The sequence below is a fragment of the Planococcus citri genome, chromosome 5, assembly GCF_950023065.1.
Source record: "Planococcus citri chromosome 5, ihPlaCitr1.1, whole genome shotgun sequence".
Lineage (NCBI taxonomy): Eukaryota > Metazoa > Arthropoda > Insecta > Hemiptera > Pseudococcidae > Planococcus > Planococcus citri.
This window is the reverse complement of record NC_088681.1, coordinates 43430025-43455183: the sequence shown is the minus strand read 5'-3', so window position 1 is coordinate 43455183 and position 25159 is coordinate 43430025. Positions and strand designations below refer to the sequence as shown.

The following is a 25159-nucleotide window of genomic DNA, read 5'->3' as shown; positions in this document are numbered from 1 at the left end:
CTACCCGCTACAGTGTTTCTTTTGCTCTAGGGCCATTCCACGTCAATTTGACGAAAAAATGGTAAGGGGGTAAGCGATTTTTTTGAATATTCTCATGTGGAAAGACTTTTTGAAGGGGTGACCAATGGCGCAAATCACAGCCCTCTAGCCCTTTTTTGAAGGCTGCTGGGGGTGTCAAAGTTTTCAGTGAACTTGATATATCATCCGTTTTAGCAGTGGATTACTCGATAACCGCGATACCTATCAACATTGAACTTTTCCCAATAGTTAGGGGTTTTTAAAGGCTTTTTGTTGATATCATAAAAATCAGTGTTGCCACTTTTTTTCGTACGAAAAATTAGCTCGAAAAGTTTCAAAACGTAGTTTTCATATCGTCCCGACTCTCAAAAATTCTGAAAAAAATATATTATGGGCAACTCTTCATGCTGAACAACATATTAAAAAATTGGGATGGCATTATTTCGTAAAATCGATTTTAAAAAATTGAAAGTTTGCGAAAAAAATGCGATTTTTCGATTTAAAACGTGAAAAAAAGTTTCGATTGGTGAAGTTGACCCATTTGACCCCTATTTTTACGTATCCGCTGAAAAAGTCGTAAAAACCCTTTCACTCGATGAAATGAACACAAAAAAAAATCAAAAATCTGAGTGAATGGAAAAATTAACATAATTGTCAGAAAGAGATCTAAATTAGAGAACTGAATGAATTTAAACTTTTATTGATGTTTGGAATTGAAAATTGAATTTTGTTTTTTTTTTGTGATGAGTTTATTTCATTGAGTGAAAGGGTTTTTTCAACTTTTTCAACGGATACGTAAAAATAGGGGTCAAATGGGTCAATTTCGCCAATCAAAACTTTTTTTCAATTTTTTCGCAATTTCAAGTTATTCAATTTTTTTTAGGGAAGGGGTATTTTTATAAAAACGTGAAAAATAGGTCATGAAAAAGTCATGATTTTTTGCCTGGGAGTTTTGTTGGACACCCTGTATCAACTAGAAATATACAGGGTGTTTCATAGGTGACCTAACTCCTTCCACCGGGTAAGTAGGCAACTCATGCTGAGCACAATTATGTATGTTTACATAGCTTTTGAATTGAAGGGGGAAATGTATGCTTGCTTGAAAATAATTCTTTTCGGTGTTGGTTGGAAATTTAAACTTTGTGTATATAAGTCGAGATGTCGAGAACCATAATAGGTAGAGACTTGCACTTTGCGCCACTGAATAGCAAATTTTATCTGGAATTTGTCTATGCGGATGATCATTAGAGGCGTAACCAGAGCATATCTAAGGGGGAAGGGGGTTGGTGTTTTGAAAGAGGTCCAACTTTTTTTCAATTTTTTATTTTTATTTTTGTACCTAAACCTATACAATATACATCCATAGGTGGTAGGTTAAAAAGAACATCCTCTTGCTGATCTCCCGGATCGATTCGTTCGTTGTGGTTTTAGTAGATCTTTGTATTTACAGTTCTGAAAAAATTTCTGGATGTGAAAATTTATTTTAAAAAAGGTTCAAAATGGAATTCAGCCAGTGGGGGGGGGGGGGGTCGAGACTCCCAAACTCCAATGAGCGTTGCGTCAATAAAAAGATCAGACTTTTTTCTTCGAGAAAGATTATTAAAAACGATAAGTGAAGAGGAAAAATTTTCGAGTAGTTAAGAAAAATTGCATAGATCATCAATTTTTGAGAGAGTTTTTTCAGATATTATTACTCTAATTCATTTTTTGATTTTTGGTAAATTTTTGAAAATCAAATTTTGTATCAAAAAAGGCGAAAAAAATCAAAATTTTACTAAATTGATTCAGAAAACTGAAATTATAAAGTAAAATGTTGTGGAAATTCTAACTTTCAGAAATCTGTTGGATGATTCACAACTGCTCAAAATGGTTTCAAATCTTTTTCAATCGATTCAGGAGGTCAAAAGTTCTCAGCTTTTTAGATAAGTTACATGTAAAATTTTGATTTTTTCCCATGAAATCGATGATTTTCTGTTGTTGGATGAAATTTTAATTGGGAGAAGGATGATAACTTTGCACAAGATAGAACTTCCTGTGCAAATTTTGAAAATTTCCCTACAAACGAGAATTAAAAACAAAAAAATTCTTAAAAATCTCGTAAAATAAGCCGAGAATAAGCTGCAACTTGCTCGAATGAATTTGCAAGCCTTTAAAGGATTTGAAAAAAATCACATCGAAGACTTCAAAATGACTCAATATGCTCAAAATGGTGAAATTCTTTCGGAAAATATGATTATTTTCAGGACTAATTCTTAATCATTTTTACTGACAAGGAAGATATCCTTAACTGCGAGAAAAAAAAACTCTTGAATTGGACAAAACTAAATCAAAAAAGCAAAAATAAAATCACAAGCAGAAATTTCAGGTGCGAAAATTTTTTTTCGATTTTTGTTGAATTTTTGAAAATTAAATTTGAGCCAAAAATTGGAAAAAAACAAATTTTCACCAAATCGACCCAGAAAACTGAGTGTATACCATATTTTTGACCCGCTAAATCGATTGGAAACGGTTTCTAATTGTTTAGAGCGGTTCTGGAGCCTCCAGCATTTTTCGAAAATTGAAATTTCCATCAAAATTTTACCAAATGAAGTTGGAAAGCTAACATTTGCTCTGTACCCAGATTTCAACATGCTACTTCGACTAAAGGTAGTTTCAAGCCGTTCTGGAGCCTCCAGTGACGTTTTGGAAATTCTAGTAGTTTTCTAAAAATACGCAATGAAATCTGTCCAAATTAACTTTAGCACCTATTCTCGCTATTGGTGCTTGTTAATCACCTACTTGATCGATTTCACATAATTTTACCAAAATCAGTGTCCAGTATGGATGTAGCAACGTCATACCTACTTAACTGAAAAAAAACTTGAAACCACAAGAAATCGACTCAAAATTTGGGCAGATTTTTAGGTGGCTTTTATTAAAAAACTGGAATTCTTAAAATGTTTCTGACGGCTCTAGAATGATTTGAAACCACCTCCAATCGACTCAGCACGTTAAAATTAGGGTACTGAGTGAATTTTAGGTTTCCAACTTCAATTGGTAAAATATTGTGGACATTTATTTGAACAATCAAAAAATCTTCCAGAGGCTCAAAAGAGTACAAAATATTAAATTTCAGGTTTCTAGGTCAATTTGGTGATATACTACCTACATACGTCTTATTTTGATTTTTTTCATTTTCAAAATTCACCAAAAATCGAAGAATGTACTTATGTACTACGTATTTATCATCTAATATTTTGGTTGGTTGTATATTTTTTCATGCTAATCGCAATCGCTCTAGCTTTGTCTTTGTCAGTTTCAAAAGTTTTTGTGAGTTTGCTTACCTCTTTTATGAGCCAAAATGAGAAGTGAAGAGTGAATTGATCGCTATGAAGAGTATCAACTTTAGCACTGAGATGTTTAATTCTTTTTTAAGATTATTTTTTCAAAAAGGTGCACAACAGGTTCGATGAACTTTGATGCTGTTGTCCATCATCTTTATTTTTCATCATCTAGAATTAACGGCGATGAATTTTCATATTTTCTAGCCAATTAGACCTTTTCTAAAAAACAGACAATTTTTTTTATCGTACTACCCACACTATGACGATAGATAGTGTTGAAATACGAAGACATAACGTTGAAAAATGTTGCACTTTCAATCAAAAAATCCAACGCACGAGGCATAATTCGAAAACGAAAAAAGGAGATGGAGATAAATTGACGTGTTAGATAATTTTCGCAGAAGTGAACCGAAATTTCGTTGAAGCGTAATTGATTCGAATTGAAAAAATTCCAGACAGGTCACGTATAAGTTGACAGTTGAGAAGAAGCAGGATAAATCCCCTCTCCACCATCGGTCTCGATTTACAACACCTATCTAGTTTACCTACTATACCTACTTTTACCTATATAGCAACGTATTCTAAAAAAAAAAAAAAAGAAATAGGTAGATAAGTACTCGTATTTCCAAACACTCGTGAATTACACCGTAAAAGAATTTTTAACCTTTTTAATTATACGAACCTATACCGTACGATAAATTTCATTCAAAGGCCAATACGTTCGTACGATTCGGCATTTTTCATCCTTATACATCCCTCGAGCACAAATTTCATCTGCGGTAATCGAATACCCTGCGGCAATTCATAATGGCAAACAATGAATCCGCATTGTTTGAGTATCACTGTATCAAAAAAATATATCGGTGATCGATGTTTATTGAAAACTGATCTCTTTTCAAATGCTACCCAAAAGTTGGGTATCGGGTTAGAATATTTGAAAAAGGCGGCCCGGCGTACTCCGTTTTCTTCGCTTTTAAAGTATACTACCGAATCTTTATTGCATTTAGAAGCCGTTCCAGTCGCTTTTTCATTTCCAGATGACTGTGTAAAGAGCGGTCATTTTGAAAGAGATCAATATATTTACTAACGTGCTTGACAAATACGCGTCGTCGCTGCGGCCTCCGCCACCACCTCGCCCTCGCCATTGTTTTCGAGATTTCGGTCGTATCGTCGAAGAATTTCTATAAAAGTAATTAATCCGCGCGTTCGAATTACTTACTCGTATTTCACACCTCGCGAGATTCATTTTTTAAATCGACCAACGATAAAAAAATTCGCAGGTGGTAAATTTTGACACCCACTGCTTGAAACATGGAAAGAATTTAAGCGGTGTTTTTCTCACCTTTTTTTTTTCTTCAAAAGCTCACGTATATCTACACGTTTTTCTTTACTAAAATAACGTCGTCTTGAGATTCGCTTGTTCTTTTTCTGTATAATAAGAACAAATAGCTATGTCGAAGCAAAATACCTAACTAACGCCTCGGAGTTTTTAATCCCTCACGTGAACGAGAGATCTTATTTTTTAAGGACTGTAAATATATTTCGCGTTCAAAGCCCCCATACTACGAGTACGTAACAAAATCCAAAATCGCCAAAACCATGTACGAGTAATGTAGGTATGTACCTATATTTTGTGTGTAATAAACGGCTTTAAATGTTATGAAAATCCTTCACGGGGACATGGCCACATAGCTCTAATGCGGTTTAAAAGCTTTACCTCTCTCTTGCTGAAAGTTGACTACGCAATTTGTTGAAAGCATACGTGACAAGGTAACATTTTTACGTTATAACTGAGCGTTCACCCCGCATTTCTCATCCAGCTTTACCATCGAGTCGAGTAAACCGAGAAGTTTTCTCGATGATGTGATTTTTCACTACACTGGGTAAACTTTTAATCGCTAATTTTTCCTCGCAAGTCAAGTGTTATGGATGTTTTTGGACACGGTTTATTCTTTTTGATTTTTGTACTCGATGTCTTGAATTAAATAAAAAAATTTTTAAATCCAAAATTGACTGTTTTTTTTTTCTTTTTTATCAACATTATAATATCACTCACAATCAGCAGAAAACTTGCGAAATCAAAATTCCAAAATCGATAAACCCCTATTTTGAAAAAGAAAAAAAAATATTTCAACGTATCAAGACGATAGCATTAGCGAGTTATCAACTAAAAACTATAAGCGGCTTGCAGAGGTGAAAAAAAATGTGAAAGTTATAAAGTGAGATTGGAGTAATGATATATAATTCATGGGGCTGTAGTAGTATATTATAGTCGTTTTGAAAATGAGGGAGGTGTACGAGGGAATTCTAATGGGGCCTGAAACAATGTTATTTATTGTTATGACTGTTGTAAAGTAGAACCCCGTTTTACATGATGGAACGTAATAACAATCTCTGTTTGCTCCATTATATATGGTCCTAATCTTTCTGCTTAAAAGTACAATTTAGTTTTTTATTTAAAAAAACTCCAAGTATCTACCAACCAATTGCGCCCAGGATGGTTTTATATTTATACCTATTAAAACGGTGCAATATTGTCGCGTCTAGGGATTTTTTTTCTGAATACTTGATGAATTTTTTGTTCGGATACGGAAAAATGACGTTTGTAAGGAATTCAACGAATGGTTTTTCGAAACTCTCGTTAAACAGGGTTAAATATTAAAACTAGGATTGAAGTTTTCACAAAAAAAATAATAATAATAATTATGGCTTTGACATAAAGTATGTAGATATTGTGAAAGTTGATTGACATTTTGCATGAGATTTCAAATTTTCTCATACTCTTCAGATTCATTACTTATGGAAATGGTATCACTGATGATTTTGATTTTTTAAAACCAGTCATTCTAGGGGGAGGGGGAAGTTCCAAAAAGTAATGAAATTTCAGTGAAAGTTGATAAAATTTGGGAAAAATTGTAGATAGCTATACCGCCAAAAATATTGAAGGTAACGTCGTTTTATTTTTCTTCTCAGAAAAAACCTACTTATGTAAAATGAATTTTAATGCGAGGTGGAGAGAGAGAAGACGATGTAACCTAGTCATTATAATTTTACGGCGCCTCTCTTGGTTAAAAATTATTTGTGAATTTTCCTTTGGAAAAAGGAGGGAAAAGAGTAAGCCAAGTTTCAAATCATGGATAAGTAGAAGTACATAAGTATGTTTTTTGTTTGAAACTTGATTATGAAATGTCATTGATGAGATATCTGAAAAAAAAAAAAATGTTCAATTATTATTAAATGTCTCAATGCATACCTAATTGATGAATTCAACGATTTTTTCACCAAGTTTTCAAAATTCAGCGTCACGCGGTGATACGCGATCAATAACCTACCAAAAAATTACCAGTTATTTACCGAAAGTTACCAGTAGTTTACCAAAAATTTCTAGTTGATTCATCAAAAATCATCAGTAATGCTGCAATCATTACAATGTAATTTGCCAAAAAAACTATCCAAAAATTACCAGGCGATCTTGCCAAAAATTTAACAACCAGTAATGCTTAAATCATCAGTGAAAAATGACCAGTAATTTGCAAAAAAAAATGACCAGTAAGTAATTTGTAAAAAAAAAATAACCAGTAATTCATCAAAAACTTACCAGTAATTTACCAAATATTTGCCCAAAATTTAGCATAAAAAATTACCAGTAACTTATCAAAAAGTTACCAGTAGATATCTATTTTATTTCCACCACCAATATTTCCATGGGAGCGCTTTACAAAAGAGACCTTGATAGGACCTTCTTGAAACGACAGGACCTTCTTGCGCTTATTCCACCTAAAAATTGATTTTATTCCTTCTCAAACCCACCAAAAACATGAAATAGTTCAGACAACTTGTTAGGTACGTAATTTACAAGTTTAAAACACCAACTATTGAGGAAAAAATTAAATTCAGGAGGGTCAAATGATTAAAAAATTGACAAGTAAAACCCCCCAACCAAAAAACCTGGATTTTGATACACTACTAAAATTTTTGTGATTTTTTTCAAAATTTTATTTCGGTAGTTCCTGCCTTAAAGGCTGAGTGAAAAAATGACTTCGGATTCATGTTTCTCGACCCAAAAAACATGTATTTTGACATATCACTCGATTTTTTTAAATTTTACGAAATTTCGTTCTGGTAGCACCTCCTCAAGGGGTCGTGGGAAAAAAGTACCTCAGATTCGTGTTTCTCGATTCGAAAAACCAATATTTTGACATATCACTCAATTTTTTTCATTTTTACAAAGTTTGATTTCCGTCGCACCGCACTCCCCCTCCCCCAAAGGGGTCGGGCAAAAAAAAGGACATCGGATTCGAATTCCTCGTTGAAAATTTACTACGAAATCACTACTTCCAACTCTTGAGTTTGTTGTAAAACGCCATGCTCGCCTTTTTTTGCCATCCAAGTCACTGTTGTGGGCCGGCCTCACCAACTTCATATGGCTGCTGTTTGTGAAAAGCACCACATGGTGCGCTGCGGTTTGCACCATTGTGTGCAGAAAATGTCAGAGATTCAAATTTCATGAACTCCTCAAAAAGGGTCTATCGGTCGATAGGACCTTCTCGAATAGCACCATTCAATTATCAGTTATTTATCAAAAATAGACTAGGATTAAATTTACCAAAAAAAAAAATGTCAGTTATTTACAAGAAAAAAATGACTAGTAATTTACCAACAAATTATCAGTAAATTACCTACCAAAATAAATTACTGGTACCAAAAAAATACTGGTGGTAATTTACCAAAAAAATGACCAGAAATTTACCAAAGAAATACCAATAATTTCGGTACCAAAAAGTTACCGTTGATTACCAAAAAAGTTACCAAGGCTTCCTAGTTCCTACTCAAACGTTTTCGGGTACAGGTGTCTGGTACAGATTTTCTTCTGGGGGAATCGGGTACTGGTAGAGCCCTGCGCTGACGACAAAATCATCGGCGGCCGCTATGATAAGCACAGCACTGTGACTGGCAATGGAGCTGATTCCAGCCAAAATACGTGAAAAATCATCCTGAAATTTGCCATTTGAGTGAGTTAAGCTGACTCAGCAGAGCAGATTACTTAACAGTGGCTGTGGTGGCTGAAAGAATTTTTGAAACAGCGGCTGCAGTGTAAAAAATACTTGAAATATTGGTGGCCACAGAGGTGGCGCAGTGCAGTGGTGCAGGGCTCTAGCTACTGGTATTAGGTATGGTACAGGTTACAGGTATTCCAGAAGTATTCGGGTATTGGTACCAGAGCTGAAAATGGTACTCGTTAACTGCGGGTAACTACTGTACCCATACTGTAAATTCCCACTGCTTGCTAGTAGCTGGTAGAGAGTTGAAAAGATCTTACACTGGTTCACATTGTAGCTGGTAGCGTGTTGTATGCATAGCGGGTGTATCAGCATTACATCATCATTGCCAACAATCACTGTCAAATGTCAATCACACGCACCCATGACAGGTGCCAAAATGTAACTCCTCCCACTTACACATTATCAAGTTTTGGGGTGCGTGTGCAGACTAAGTGCAAAAGCAATCGGGTTGTGCTCACTATATGCTACAGCTATTATCTATACCCGAATCAACTCGATACCAGCTAATAGCGGGTTCACCGTTTTTTTTTTTTACCAGATACCAGTTAGCGGGTAGTGTAACCATTTTCAGCTCTGATTGGTATGGGTACGGGTATTGGATTTTCACCATTTTTTGCTGTTTTGGATACAATGATACAAATTTTGGTGGAATACCAGAATGTATGTACTATAGTATCCGATCTATCAAGTCGAGTATTTGGGTTCAAAATAGTTTTATGGGGTAGGGGGTAGGGGTACAGATTCAGGTACTCCTCTTCTCATTTTTTCAGGTACTGGTATGGGTATGGGTATGGGTACAAAAACTGATGGATTTTTGTTCGGGTATTCACAAACTTTATGATGCACAAATTAGTTCTTTTGTTTGGGGAAATTGGAAAATTAATTGGCTAGTAATAAGCAAACTTATCTGAATAAATTGAATTATGATTGGGCAACCAACAATATTTTTGTTTCTTGAGGTAAAATTAACGTTTTGCCTATGAATCCAAATCTTTCAAAGAACAAACAATCTGATTGGCTAATGCTTTGTGTATACCTAATGAAACTGAGTACACCCGATTTTGACAGGCAAAGTGAACGCACCCCCATCGATATTACACTAAATGGATACACAGCGTGTAGAGTGGCGGGTGGGAAATGCAGTGCTCTCGAAGTTCACAGGGGAAAGGTGAGGTTATTGAGGCGCATCCGTTCGGCGCAAGTGATGGCCATCGAAACGTTTTGCAGGGGGGGGGGGGGAAGAGGCGATCAACTTCAAATTTACGCGGATCTACGCGGCCACCAAATTTGAATTCAAAATCAAAATTAACCAATCAGATACCATGCGCAGAAAAAAGTCGCATCAATAACTAAATAAGCTCCTAAGCTTCCTCGTTGTTCATTGACGCGGGGTAAATGGACTTGCTGGGTATCCATTTAGTGTAATATTGATGCGCACCCCATGTATTTGCGTACTGGTATGGTTTGGATTTGGAAGCCCTAAAAATTAATTACCAGTAATTTAGCAAAAAAAAATTACCTGTGATTTACCAAAAAAGTTACCTGTAATTTACCAAAAAAGTTACCTGTAATTTACCAAAAAATTACCTGTAATTTACCAAAAAATTACCTGTAATTTACCAAAGAAATTGCCAGTAATTTACCAAAAAATTACTAATAATTTACCAAGAAAATTACCAGTAATAGTAATTTACCAAAAACTTTTCACTTTCCGGAAAATTAAGGCCACAAAAATGTTTTTTTCTTTTGCTAATGTCAAAAGTGAGCCATTAAAACACTAAATCATATGAACACAAATTGAATTTTTTACTGCATCACCTTTCTCCTCCTTCTCTCTTCTTTTTTTAAATTCATTTCAACTACAAAAATTGTCCTTAATGAGCGTAAAATGAATGATGACAAATTTTGTTTATCATTCAAGAAAAAAAAGTACTTAAGTAATCAAGCTTAAGAATAGTATGTATAGTAAAAAGGTAAAAAAAATTCCATTAAAAAAAAAGAAATAGAAATACCTAATAATTCTTGTAGCTGCTTAATTTGAAAATGAAGAATATCACAAAAAAAGAAATGAGACGAGTCAATTAAAAAATATCTGCTTAAGATATTTGTAGATGTACCAGTTCCCACTAATGAGCCCTTTTACGTTTTCACAAACCTTGAAATAACCTCAGCAATAAAAATTCTACAGGAGATGAAAACCACGACGGTGTGGAGGGGGGGGGATGGGATTGCTCCACCGCCAAAAAAAAACCTCGCTTCTTTCACTACACGGAAAAAATTGAAAGAAAAGGTAAAAATTTGAAACACTGTTGCGAAAATACGAAACAGCTGAAACACAATGTTATTTACGCACGTTCGTAACGATTCTTTCGAGCTAAAAAGTCGTAATAAAATGTAGGTAAACGTAGTCGAATAAATCGAACGAATACATCCTTTTATGTTTCAAGATCGAATTTCAAGTATATACTATGGATGTGGCCTACACGGTTACCTTATTTTGCTTTCTTAACCGCACACGAAAAACCGGCGATATCTTTTCCAAAAGATAAGTTCAATTCGTTAATGGCTTTTCCATCTTTATCTGCGAGGTTATACCCTACTTCTCATTATTTTACGTTTATTTTTTCCTCCGGCCTTTTTTTTTCCTTTCTACTATTTTACGCTGCTGTTAATCTTTTAGCGCCGAGAGTTTTGTATTTGTGGTCGTAAGAGTGTAAAGTAAGGGCTAGATTATATGGCCTCGTTAGGTGAATAATTCATAGGATTTATTTTATTAGGTGTCACGGATGACGTGTTAATTTTATACTGAGAGGAATTGTTGCCGAACGAATCCCACAGACTAGTGGGAAAATTTATGAAAATTTTCTAACTATGTCATATCGTATCTGCGGAGAGCAGAGAGAGGAGCAAAAGTGGAACATTTCGAGGAGTAAACTGTATTTTTGTTTCATTTTGAAACCATGCATCGTCGTCGTCGAGCTCGTTTTACTTGAAAGAGTACCTAACTCGATGTTGACGGTTGCTTAAGTATCGTAGAGAGATGGGATAAGTATAGTATGTACCCTACGTAAAGTACTTGACGTGAAAATAGAGAAAATCATTATACGATTGAAAAACACCTAAATGAGTCCGTGATGTGCTCTCAGGGCGCGCAGCAGTGTATAATAAGGGATGTAAGTCGAAATGAATTTTCTATTCCACGAGAGTTTAACGTCGGCTAAGTATAGAATGAGATAATTTACGGTTTAATTAAAACACGTCTCGAGTGCCAATTCTTGTTATAACATTTCGTAGATATAATTCATCGTCATTCGTCATACTTATATATATAGTTGAGTTTCATGTTTCATGTTAGAGCTAGGCAATACATATAGAATTACCTTGGGGTAGGTACTCGTAGCTTCACCAGATGCTCGGATTTAGCGTAACTAGATTTAACTATGCCGCAACCACCATCCATGTTGGTGGATTCGTTTGGAAATACTTGTTAATTAACCATTGTTTTGGTTTTTTGATTATAGGATATTGTCGAGAAGGATTGAAATATGGCAAACGTATCGGTGATTTTCGAGCGTATGCTCATGGAGTACGAGGCACTGTTTACGCTGTAGACGAATCGACCTTTTACGTTCATAAATTTTATTACGACGGTACCGGGCCAGGTAAGCGATAGAACAGTATTTATTTTTTAAAAGTATATAGGTATTATAAATTATCATTTTTTTTTCTCAAAAAAAATTATGGGTAATTGAATGTAAACGATAAAAATGATGGGGGTGGGGGGGGAGGGAAGTGTTGTAGGGTCACTCCACGTCAATTCAACCAAGAAGTAGTAAGAAGGTCGACGATTTTTTTTGAAATTTTTCCTATGGAAAGATCTTCCGAAAGGATGGCCAATGGCGCAAATCGCAGCCCTGTAGCCCTTTTTTGAAGGCATGCTAGGGGGTGTCAAAGTTTTCAGTGAACTTGAAATATTATCCATTTCAGCAGAGGATTAATCGATAACCGCGATACCTATCAAAGTGGAACGTTTCCCAATAGTTAGGAGTTTTGAAAGGCCTTTTGGTGATATCATAAAAATCAGTGTTGCCACTTTTTTCGTACAGAAAATTAGCTCAAAAAGTTTCAAAACGTAGTTTTTATATCGTTTTGACTCTCAAAAATTCTGAAAAAAAATATATTATGAACAACTTTTCATGCTGAGCAATATATTGAAAAAATAGGATGGCATTATTTCGTAAAGTCGATTTAAAAAAATTAAAAGTTTGTGAAAAAATGGGATTTTTGATTTAAAACGTGAAAAAAAGTTTTGATTGATGAAGTTGGCCCATTTGACCCCTATTTTTACGTATCCGTTGAAAAAGTTGAAAAAACGCTTTCACTCGATAAAGTGAACTCATCACAAAAAAAAAATTAAAATCTAGAGTGAATTGAAAAAATAAACGAATTTTTATTTACTTTTTCAAGAAATACGTCAGAAGTAGGTCAAAATAAGACAACTCAATTTTAAACTTTTTTTGATGTTTGGACATAAAAATTGAATTTTTTCGAATTTTGATTTTTTTCATGATGAGTTCATTTTTTCGAGTGAAAGGGGGTTTTCAACTTTTTCAACGGATACGTAAAAATAGGGGTCAAATGGGTCAAATTCACCAATCAAAACTTTTTTTCACGTTTTAAATCAAAAACTCGTATTTTTTTAAGCAAACTTTCAATTTTTTTAACCAACTTTACGAAATAATGCTATCCCAATTTTTTAATATGTTGTTCAGCATAAAAAGTTGTCCATATAATATATTTTTTTCAGAATTTTTGAGAGTCGGGACGATTCGCACTTGACAGCAAAGTAGTCGCCATCTAGCGGTTGAAACAGAACTACAACGAAACTAGGATATAATTTTTCGTTACATGTATTCTTATGGGAGATTTGCGATTTTCAAAAATTAATTAAAAATCGTGTAATTATCGTAGGAGTGTAATTTTTACTTCAAATGAATGTTTAATTCTTCTACTTTTTGAGAAAATTTATTACAATCTCTTAAACATGGTTTTTCTTGCAAAAAAATTGCACCGCATTTACAACGTATTTGCATTGTTTATTGTATCCTGAAATGCTGAAAAACATAGGAAGTGCAAAGCAATTTTTTCACAAGAAAAACAATGTTTAAGAAATTGTAATAAATTTTCTCAAAAAGTAGAAGAATTAAACATTCATTTGATGTAAAAATTACACTCCTACAATAATTACACGATTTTTAATTAATTTTTGAAAATCGCAAATCTCCCATAAGAATACATGTAATGAAAAATGTTATCCTAGTTTCATTGCTCGTAGCAGCGCTATCTATTGGGACTGTCAACTGCGAATATGAAAACTACGTTTCGAAACTTTTTGAGCTAATTTTCTGTACGAAAAAAGTGGCAACACTGATTTTTACGATATCACCAAAAAGCCTTTCAAAACCCCTAACTATGGGAAAATGTTCCATTTCGGTAGGTATCGCGGTTATCGAGTAATCCACTGCTGAAATGGATGATATTTCAAGTTCACTAAAAACTTTGACACCCCTTAGCAGCCTTTAATTCGGAAGGTCTTTCCACAGAAAAAATTTCAAAAAAATCGCCGTCCCCCGTACCACTTCTTGAATCTTGATTGAATTGACGTGGAATGACCCGGTACGATTTTGAACAAAGGCCACAAGAACGGTGATTTGGCCCCCGAGAGCTTCTGAGTTGATATTTTCATGGTAGATAGGTACCATCGAGAACACTTCACCCCACCCCTTCCCCTTTTTTAAGATATCCCTGATTTTTTTAGAAAAAAATATTGTTATAGTGGACCATGGTCAAAAATTGGAAAAACTGGAGAGACGAGTAAAAACAGCATTATTAAAAAAAAATAAATTTTGATGACTGATGAGGTGTCCTTTTTGCATAATTCGATGCCTTTGAACACGAATATCAAGTCAAAAATTGACAATCGCACTTCTCTCACCGCCTCTCCCACCAGAACCTTCCAATAAAGGGTACCTATATACCCGAGAGTTGAGAACGATGAATCGACCCTCGGCTCGGGTTTTGAATATAATCCATAGGTATCTTTATTCTTTAGGAGGCCAAAAAAACATTTTTAAGCGTAAAAATCTTTTCTATATCTCCCTCCTCTTCCCTCTTCATTTGAGAAAATCTCGACTTCTTCGTTAAAAATCATATTCTTCGACCACTTGACCACAAATTTTAAAATTTTGGTGGGGTGTAGGAAACATGAAGACTAATTGCTGGAAATTTTATTTTTTACTAGCCAAAAAGCTTATAAGAAAGCTTTGAATTACCGTAGCTCAGCACCTAAAAGAGTTTTATGCAAACTTTTTTCACCAAAAACTATGTTTTAGTCCATATTATTTTCAGTAATTTTTTCGGATTTTTTTGGGTAGGTGTGAGCCATTTACGTATCATCATACATTTAAAAAAACACTAAACAATGTTGAAAAACATCATTTTAAGGGAGAAATTATGGGTGGAGGGGAGTGTACATTTTTTAAGGGTTGACATACTAAAAAATTTCAAAAATTGGCTCACAAGGAGCCGAGAAAATTTTTTTACCTCTATTTCACATCTCGATGGTACTTACTTACATATCTACCATGCAAATACCAGCAGCGATAAACCACGATTTTTTCGAAAAGAACTCATATCTCTCCTCCAGGGGCACTTCCGGAGCCAAAAATTTTTCTGAGTGACTTTCAACTTAAAAATATAAAGTTTTTGCTGAATTTGACCGAAATCCTCCGCCTTTTTTTTTGCGATCCACCTTGAACCACATGTTGGTAATAGCCAAATATTCAATCTGAGATAATCAATCGACAAACCGTATCTACATATTGGCAAGTTGGAGTCAGACTATAGAAAAATCAATTAATCAAATTCGAATATTTCGATACCGAGCTTATTTTCAATTAATTTTCCATTAAATAAGTATTTTTGGTATTCGATCAAAATTATGTTTTGTTTTCGCTCAGTCTTTCTCTCTCGAAAAGACAACGTTTCCAATTCCACGATAGAATTTTCACAGCGCTAATCCACAAATCAATAGAACACCCGGTAGCAAAACCCATATTATCGTAGGTAGCTTCGAGGCACCTAACCTACTATTTTCTCAAAATTTCCTATTCCTACGCGTTTTTCGTATTTGTATTATGTACGCCTGTAAAATGCTACAAACTACTTTCACAGCGGCGGCGTAACGCCTTAGTTATAGGCAAAAAATTAATCCGCTAAAACGTAAAAATTCCCTATTCATTTTAAACAAAACGATTTGCACGTCGAATCGGCTCAATATAAAAGGGTGTTTTTAATAAACATGCAAATTGATTTTCTCAATTAACGTCGCAGTCGGCAATTAGATATTTCATTGTAAAATTATTAAAGCAAAGCTTCGACTTTTTAAACGCTCTGCCATTGACAGTTACTTCGATTCCTTGTGAAGAAAGAACAATGGAACGGTGTTAATGACGTAGGAGGAAAATAGTCGGATTGATTTGAAAAGAATCATAAAGAATATAAGCACTTTAGATAAGAGGAATTCTCTAACGTTTTATAGAGGTATACCTACTATACCATTGGTAGTTTTACTCGTTTCGACGTGGAAGTTTTTAACAAGGGAATCTTTCCAACTGTTTAGGTCGGGTTTTGAAAATTTTTGCATATTTTTGACGAAGTTTCAAGTACTAGTAATTTAATTAAGAAGCAATGTAATTTGTGAAATCGCTTGATTATCGCAAATTCAGTGCTAAAATTTTAATCAATATTTTAACATCGTCCAATAATTCAAATTTTTTTTTGCAAATTTTGATAGCTCATTCGTATACTATCTTTTGCTTCAAATAATTGTAGAATTAATAATAATCTGTTGGCAAAATTTCCCGATTTTTCGAAAATATTTTTCTATTTCGAGTAAATAATTCTCAAATGACCATCACTTTACACCTGGGTCATTCCACGTCAATTGGACCAGGAAGTAGTAGGGGGGTTCGGCGATTTTTTTGAAATTTTTCATGTGGAAAGACCTTCCGAAGGGATGACCAGTGGCGAAAATCGCAGCATTCTAGCCCATTTTTAAAGACAGCCAGGGGGTGTCAAAATTTTCAGTGAACTTGAAATATCATCCATTTCAGCAGTAGATTACTCGGTAACCGCGATACCTACCAAAATGGAACCGTTTCCAATAGTCAAGGGTTTTGAAAGGCTTTTTGGTGATATCATAAAAATCAGTGTTGCCACTTTTTTCGTACAAAAAATTAGCTCAAAAAGTTTTGAAACGTAGTTTTCATATCGTTCCGACTTTCAAAAATTCGGAAAAAAATATATTATGGACAATTTTTCATGCTGAACAACATTATTAAAAAATTGGGATGGTACCATGTTGCAAAGTTGATTTTAAAAAAATTTAAAGTTTGCGAAAAAATGCAATTTTTTGATTTAAAACATGAAAAAAAGTTTTGATAGGTGGAGTTGACCCATTTAACCTCTATTTTTACGTATCTGTTGAAAAAGTTGAAAAAACCCTTTCACTCGATAAAATGAACTCCTCACAAAAAAATCAAAATTCGAAAAAATTCAATTTTCAATTTCAAACATCAAAAAAAGTTTAAATTTATTCAGTTGTCTTATTTTGACCTCTTTCTGACGTATTTCATGAAAAAGTTGATAAAAGTTACACTCACAACAAAAAAATAAAAATTCGTTCATTTTTTGAATCTTTTCGAATTTTGATAATATTGTTCTGACTTTATATTTCATCTTTATCATCATCTTAATTGCATAAAATTCGTTCAAAAATATGAGTCTTGGTACGTTTGCCAACGATTTCTTTAAAAAATATTTTGAATCGTTGGTGAAACTTCTGTAATTTCGTTCACCAACGATCTTACATTTTTCTCACTTCGTTCGTGAACACAATTTTTTTTCCGAAAAATATGAATCATTCGCGAACGAATTGATGAAATTTTGATACACCTGACTCGATATTTCATCTTTAATCATTTTTTACACTTGAGCATTCGTTCAAAAAATATGAATCGTGTTCGTTCGCGAACGATTCGTGAAAAAAATGTTTCAAACCGTTTGTGAACGATACAGAAAATCATTTTCTGAAGAATTTGCGTATCAAATTTTAAAAAATACGACGTCTGCGAACGATATTTCTATGATCATTCGATCGTAGCTGATTTGGTCATTTTTTAAAGAATTTATCTCCTATATTGTTTCGTTTGTGAACGATTCGTTCAAAAAATGTGAACCATTTGTGAACGAATTGATCAAATTATGAAATATTAAAAGATTCTTTCGAAATTATGAGTTGATAGATTATTTTTATGAACTACATTTTTATTTGAGCGAATCAGAATCATTCTGAACTAACTTGATTACATTTTGAATGGTTGTCGTGAGTTGTTTGAAACTTTTAAATGGGAATAAATCATTCGCGAATGATTTAGAAGTTTTATTCTAAAATTCCAAAAAAAAAAAAAAAAAAAATGCGACTGATGACCTTTTCCAAGGATTTTTCAGTTCGTGAATATTGAATTGAAATATCCTCGTATTTTTCTTTCGATGTGAAAGAGGCACTACGTAAAGCGGTGCTTTCAGAAAATAATTGAATTTCTGGGAGATTGAATCAGAAAAATATTTGGATATTCAAACTCAGCTCCCTCGAACTGATAATAACTAATATGTCACTTGAAAAAAAATATTATTTTGAACGTTGATCAAAATTAGAGGCCTCTGCGCTGCTTCCCCCTTCCTCTGGTCTAAAAAATTCTATTTCTAAAATTAATTTATAAAAAGGGCCTTAAAGTTAGTCTTCATTATTATTTTTTTCAATTTTTAAACGGTTTCTGTCGATTTTTTGTGCTTACTTTGAACAGTTGAGCTTTCAAATTTGTATCTCCTATCTCCCATGGGCTGTTTTCTTCAAAACTCCTGAAACAGATCAGTTTTAAGTTTACCTAGTCTTGAAATATTGACATTCATAAAAATAGGTATGTTTGCCAGTAGAAATCTCATTGGAAAATAGATGTCGAAGGAATTGCCTACTCGGTTCGCCGTAAATAATTTTCCTGCGTGTTTACGGCGAACCGAGTATGCAATTCTATTAACAGCTTCACGTGTCTTTAGGCAAGGCTTCCCATTTCAAGCAAATTTTTCTATGTTCAAGAGAGGGGAGGGCGAGTCTCGTAATTTTCAAACGTTTGTGATTTTTTTTGCGAAACTTCTGGCTGAACGTAGAGCAAATCTGTGTGTGTTGGGGGGGGGGGGGGAGAGGGGGGGTTAGAATTTGAAAAACTCAAATTTAAACTTGTGGATGAAAGATCAACTTTTTTGTGGTCTCTAAAGCCCTCTCTCCATTCTGATCAATGTTTGAAAAAATTAAATTCAAAAATCTTAAATTTTTGCAAATTAGTTTACTTACCGAATTTTCAAATACGAGTAAAATGGAAAATTCTTCCAAATACATTTGCAAAAGTTTTCCCAACGCTGCATGTTTTCTAAAACCACGATTCATCGAATCAATATGTACCTACTTGCTCGTATGTAGAACGAAACAAAGTATCCTTTAATATACGTATGATTTTCAGGTAAGAGATCCACTAATCTGAGGCTTGTTATGTGTATTTTCAGCTGCATACTTTTGGGTAGGAAACACGCTTAGACCATCGCCGGAAGGAATTATCGTACCGTATCCAGATGATAATAAAGGAAGGTACGTATTAGCCTTTTCATAACCCTTTTCTATAATAATAAGCTCCTTATTCGACTGCAAATTAATCGATATCTAATGTGGCAAATGTGAATCTCCACAGGGAACCTGCCGTTTTAAAAGCTCACGAAGGTTCGGCGATTATTCTAAAATTACCAGACGGAAGGAAAATAAAAGAGTTCAAATGGTTATCTGTGTGGTGTCGTCGATTCACGGTAAGAAATAATTTCCCATACACTTCCACACATAACAATCTTATTCAGGTACTCGTACAACATACTATAAGTGATGCTGATTCAATTAGTCGGTTAAGTAATCGATTTATTTCAAGATCCGTAAAGATTTGTAGGCTTATAAATAATCAATTTATCGCGTTGTTATGAATTAACACCTTCAAAGCGTAATGTTTAATTATGACGTCGTTAATTATCATGGCGCATTTTCTGTAAACAGCTATCGGTTCACCGATCGCGTTAATGTCTCGAATTTGCGTCACATAATATTCGTTGAATGGCTTTTCGAAATCTCGAAAGGATTTCAGTTTGGCGTAAACGATTTTCGGGTCTTCTAGTGCGCTTCCTTTGGTGAGTTTGGAACGATAGAAGATTCTTTCTATTAACGTATCGTTGTCGGCTAGTAAATAAAGGATACAATCTACCGGAGCTACCTCGTTCTCGAATCTCGTTCCTTGGGCTAGGTCCATTGGGAAACCATCCAATAAAAAACCTATAAAAAATCAGCAAAAATCACGCAAAATTATATTTTATTTAAAAGTTTCACGCAAGTAGGTCATCTAAACAATTTGAAAATTTTACCACTTCATTTTCTACGTAACACGACTCTATGAGAAATCTCGCCGAATTCTTTCAAAACATAAGCTACAGCTAGATATGAATAAAACTTTATGCAGCGACAACACCCACCAAACCACGTTTTACCAATGGTTTGGTAGGTGGGTACTTTTATTCATCAACCAACGTCAATTTGCTCGTCTCGATTAATTTCAATAATCGATAAACGTGATTAGGATATTTGAATAGTTTTATACGTAATAACTAAGAGAGAAGCACTTAAACAATGCACCGGTGTCATTTACCTTTCGGTTTTTGCGCCATGTTTTTCGCCATTTCTTGCTTAAGTACGAATAAGATGAACTCGGCTGGGACGATTTGACCTTTTTTCATGGTTGAAATTTCATCGTAACCCTCTACCGGGTTATCTGATATCAAATCGTGGAGTAGTTCGCTGATTGATATGTGAACCAATGAGAAATCTCGAGCCAGTCGTGAGCACAGAGTTGTTTTACCAATACCCGGACCTCCGACCACCCAGATGACAAATGTGCCCAGTTCTCGAAGCTCTTTCAGGTTCATCCGTTTGTAGAGTACTTTCAGCTGGAAAAGAAAATTTGAACCTTGTATGTGGTTTAAAATTGTTTATTTAAAAAAAAAAATTAAAATTGAAACACAGCCACTCAGATCACATTTTAAAAGGTCGTCTGGCGCATACGAGGTTATATAGGATGTCTATCAAATATGTATCAGGTCTACAAAAGTCTTGCATTTGGTCAAGTGATTAGGCAAGTTATGCAATTCATACAAAATTTATGCACCTCCTAAAAAAATTTCTGGAAGAACTATTCAAAAAATCATGAAACATAAATGTTATCTTCACCCATAAATAAATCAGTTTTTCATTATTATTGCTTGATGTAAATCGTGATTCTTGAAGTAAAAATGATGAAAATAACTTAAAAGGTTTGAAAATCGCAACATTCATTTACTAAAATATCATAATTTCTCACCAAAATGGAAATTTTTCGTATTTTCTCCTCCACCCCCCTTTCTGAAAAATCAACCGATTGATAGTCTTTTTTTTCACCAAAAATTGTCGAGTTTTTCTCCACCCAAAATGTCCCCCCCCCCCCCTCATAAAATGGTCACATGTTGTTCAAGAATAATTGACGTGTTTTCACCAAAAATTTATAGTAAAAAATTTGTCATATTTTTTTCCCAGCTGAAATGAAAAATTTATTTGACTTTCTGCTAAAAATGACCAAAGTTTTTTCACCTGAAATTGTGTCACTTTGTCATTTTAATTTGAAATTTCTTTCATCTTATTCTGTTGAAAATCGCTTGATAGAGTTAAATCAGGAATAACTATGATGGAGTGAAATCATACGTCAATATGATAGGTGGTTAAGATAATTTTCATTCCCTAGAGAGTGAGATTTACCTACCCGTTAGATAGTTTAGTCGGAGAGCTTTTATAGTAAAACCAGATCACTCTATGCACATAAAAAGATATTTGTGCTTTAAACTCAAATAAATAGATATCTCCAGACATGTCAATATTATTTATTCGTCGTAAAAATACAAACAGGGTGAATTGATATAAAATACTTGCAGATATTTTATAATTTAGAAGGAGACACCTCCAACTAGACGACACGCGTTAATGAATCAAGCATTAATTAAAATGATATTTAAGGGCTATTGTTATTTAAATCGATGTAATTAAATCCCTAGTTTAGACACCTATCTTCAACATGGGCTATTAGGGCTCATGTATCAGGTAGGTGTTCTCAATTAACTACGATGAAATTATAATTAATTTCCTTTTGAGCCTTTCGACTCAGGTATGTGCCATTTCATCACTTACCAACACTGTTCTCATCTTCTGCCTCTCCTGTGATCTACTCATACTAAGATCGGCGACAGACTTGGGTTATAATATTTATATATTATACGATGGCCGGCAGGATCGAATAATATCTTGAATGTAGCGCGATTGATTAAATTTGTCAATAACACATTATTTATAATACAAATTATCCACATAGTAGTGGGCAAAAACTAGGAATTCGGGGAAGAGGTTAGAACTCTTCTGCCTATTTAACTGAGAAAATACACGTAAGTTTGACATTAGCTCCGACGAGCTCGAGATAACGAAGCTAAGTGAAGTTGGGAGCTCGCAGCGAGTACCACGATGGTACCTAGCTCGCTGTTATAAGGGAGGGTATTTATAGTTACCACGTATCCAGTACTTCCAGTACACATTAATCACCCACGCCTAGATGTACATAAATCTTGTACATCTTTAAAGAGGGATTACATTAAGAATCGCTAACACAATTAAGGCATATATCACTCTCTCACGCTGCAGAAAATTTTTTTCTACTAAATTCAAGAAACAAAAAATTTTAATTTCAATTTTTTCAGAAGAAGTGAGATAGGGGATCATAGGTAAAGGATGAACCAAAACTAAGGGGTCCGATATAGGGGGTCAGATATGCTCTAGCTTAGTGTTTCTACGTATAAACACCTACCTACCTACCTACCTACCTACCTATTTTTTTTTTTAAGAATTCAAAGTTGTGTGTACAAGTTAGGTTGTATTCGTTGTTTGCCCAAACTCATAATTGAAGGTGCAGGAGCAAATTAAAAATTTAAATGCACTTGAAATGTAGCATTTTTCAATTTTTCAAAAATTTAAACACTTATTTGTAATTTTGAATTCAGGCAAAATTTGAAGGTGCAGGAGCAAATTAAAAATTTAAATGCACTTGAAATGTAGCATTTTTCAATTTTTCAAAAATTTAAACACTTATTTGTAATTTTGAATTCAGGTAAAATTAATACCTACAATTTCACTATTAATAATATGTAGATTTAAGTGAAATTTTGCATTTTTATTTTTTCAACGAATTTTAAATTCAGGGCAACTGAAAGATTTTAGATTGATTAAAACTAGAATTTAACATAAAATCATTTAAAAAAATTACCCCAATTTACAAATTTTTTTGTAAAATGAAGCGAAAGTTTTCTAAAACTACTTGAAAATATTTTGGAAATGTTCAAAAAGAGAAATTTTGCCAAAATGCTCCATGGGTGTCAAGACTCCTCTCCAAGGAAATTTTTAAATCATGGATTGATTAAGTTGACCTAATGCTTGATCAGACATAATCATCCTGCCTGCGTGTCTGTCTGGTTTTCCAAGGGCATCTGTGCACTTGTGTGGCCTCTTGAGGTCGTTGACCCATGTGTCTGGACTAACAAGGTCACTGATCTACCTGTATAGCCTCCCAAGGTCGTCTGTCTGTTCTTTTAAGGTCATTGACACATTTGTCTGGCTTATTTTCAAGGGCGTCTGTCTTCATGTCTGGTCTTTTAAGGTCACTGACCCGTCTATATGGCTTCTCAAGATTTTTGTCTTCCTGTCTGGCCTCTTATGGTTATTGACCTGTATATGTGCGGCCTCTCAAGGTCGTCTGTCTACTTGTCGGGCCTCTCAACAATTTGGTAATTTTGTTTCAAATTCTTATAAATCAGACTTGATATCTCAAAATTGACAAAATTTTGGTAAGATTAGGCAAAAATTTGCGAAAATTGCTTTGATAACTTTGTTAAAGAGTGATAAAGTTGAATAAAATAATCAAAAATTGATGAATTAGGGCAAAATTTAAGGAAAATTATGTAAAAATACCTGAAATAAAGAGTCGTTGGCAATTACAAAAAGTTCATTCAACATTGATAAAAATTGAATAAAATTTTGTAAAAATGACGTAATAATCTGAAAATGACCTTAAATTACCAAATTTTCAATAAATTGAATAAAAATAGTCGAATAATGCTTAACAATATGTTGAAGTGTCGTGGAATTAATTTAAAATATTCAAAACTCGTATAGGATTGCAAAATTAAATACAAATAAATTGATGAAAATAGGATAACATTTTGTAAAAATGATAGAAAATCAATTCAAAATATTTTGAATTGGCAAAATCTCAGTAAAATAAAGCAAAAGTTCTGAAAATTAATTTGTTACTAGCTAACCCGTTAATCGCGCATACTGCGCGATTCTTCAAAACATAATAATGTACATTTTAAAAATTCAGTAACTACACAATACATAGAATGACAAAAAACTGACTTACCTATAATGAACTTTCAAACCTTCCCTGAATTTTTGACGTTAATGTTTTTAAGTTTTTTACAGTCTAGAATGGTTTTTTCGCGGTGATCTTTCAAGGTACAATATGTATATTTTTTTTACACATCAAATAAGGTCAAATACTACATGACCAAAACTTTCAAGCTTTCACTTAGCTTTGACCGCGAACTCTTGTAAGATTTTTTTCTTCAAGATTTTTTTTTGTGAAGCTGTTTCGAGGGACAATAATATATGTATGTACTTCTTTGTATACATCGAATGCGACTGAGTATAGGTTAAATACCATATCGTCACCAAATTTTAAGCTATCGCTGAGCTTTTATTGCCAATTTTTGAAAGTTAGCTTTAAACATTTGTAAACTTTTTTTTTCTTCAAGATTTGTCTTTCTGTGAAGCTGTTTCAAGGTACACTATATTATGTACATACTTGTTTGTATAGGTATGTCGAATGCAATGATTATAGGTGGGTCATTCCACGTCAATTCGACCAAGAAGTGATAGAGGGGTTCGGCGATTTTTTTGAAATTTTTCCCATGGAAAGATCTTTTGAAGGGATGACCAATGGCGCAAATCACAGCCCTCTAGTCTAGCCCATTTTTAAAGGCAGCCAGGGGGGTGTCAACGTTTTCAGTGAACTTGAAACATCATCCATTTCAGCAGTGGATTACTCAATACCGCGGTACCTACCAAAATAGATTTTTTCCCCATGATTAGGGGTTTTGAAGGGCTTTTTGGCGACATGATAAAAATCAGTGTTGCCATTTTTTTTGTACAAAGATTAGTTCAAAAAAGTTTCAAAATGTAGTTTTCATATCGTTCCGACTCTCAAGAATTCTGAAAAAATATATTATGGACAACTTTTCATGCTGAACAACATATTAAAAAATTGGGATGGCACCATGTCGCAAAGTCGATTTTAAAAATTTTAAAGTTTGCGGGAAAATGCGATTTTTTGATTTAAAACATGTAAAAAAAGTTTTGATTGGTGAAGTTGACCCATTTGATCCCTATTTTTACGTATCTGTTGAAAAAGTTGAAAAAAC

At 33.9% G+C, this 25159-nt stretch overlaps 2 protein-coding genes across 3 annotated transcripts in view; one reads left to right on the top strand and one right to left on the bottom strand.

Annotated features, from left to right (window-relative positions):
* The window catches only part of LOC135847333 (protein Skeletor, isoforms B/C), a 76006-nt gene that overhangs the window by 25896 nt on the left and 24951 nt on the right, over positions 1–25159 (top strand). The window contains exons 3-5 of the mRNA XM_065366805.1: positions 11926–12066; positions 19085–19166; positions 19267–19378. Of these exons, the coding sequence (XP_065222877.1) occupies positions 11926–12066; positions 19085–19166; positions 19267–19378 (335 nt within the window). The remainder of the gene's footprint in view (positions 1–11925; positions 12067–19084; positions 19167–19266; positions 19379–25159) is intronic.
* Positions 19459–25159, bottom strand: part of LOC135847330 (adenylate kinase isoenzyme 1-like) — a 69725-nt gene continuing 64024 nt past the window's right edge. For both annotated transcript variants that reach the window (XM_065366802.1, XM_065366801.1), the window contains exons 2-3: positions 20260–20557; positions 19459–19889 (exon numbers count right to left, since the gene is read on the bottom strand). In XM_065366802.1, the coding sequence (XP_065222874.1) occupies positions 19525–19889; positions 20260–20536 (642 nt within the window). In that variant the 5' untranslated portion in view covers positions 20537–20557 and the 3' untranslated portion in view covers positions 19459–19524. The remainder of the gene's footprint in view (positions 19890–20259; positions 20558–25159) is intronic.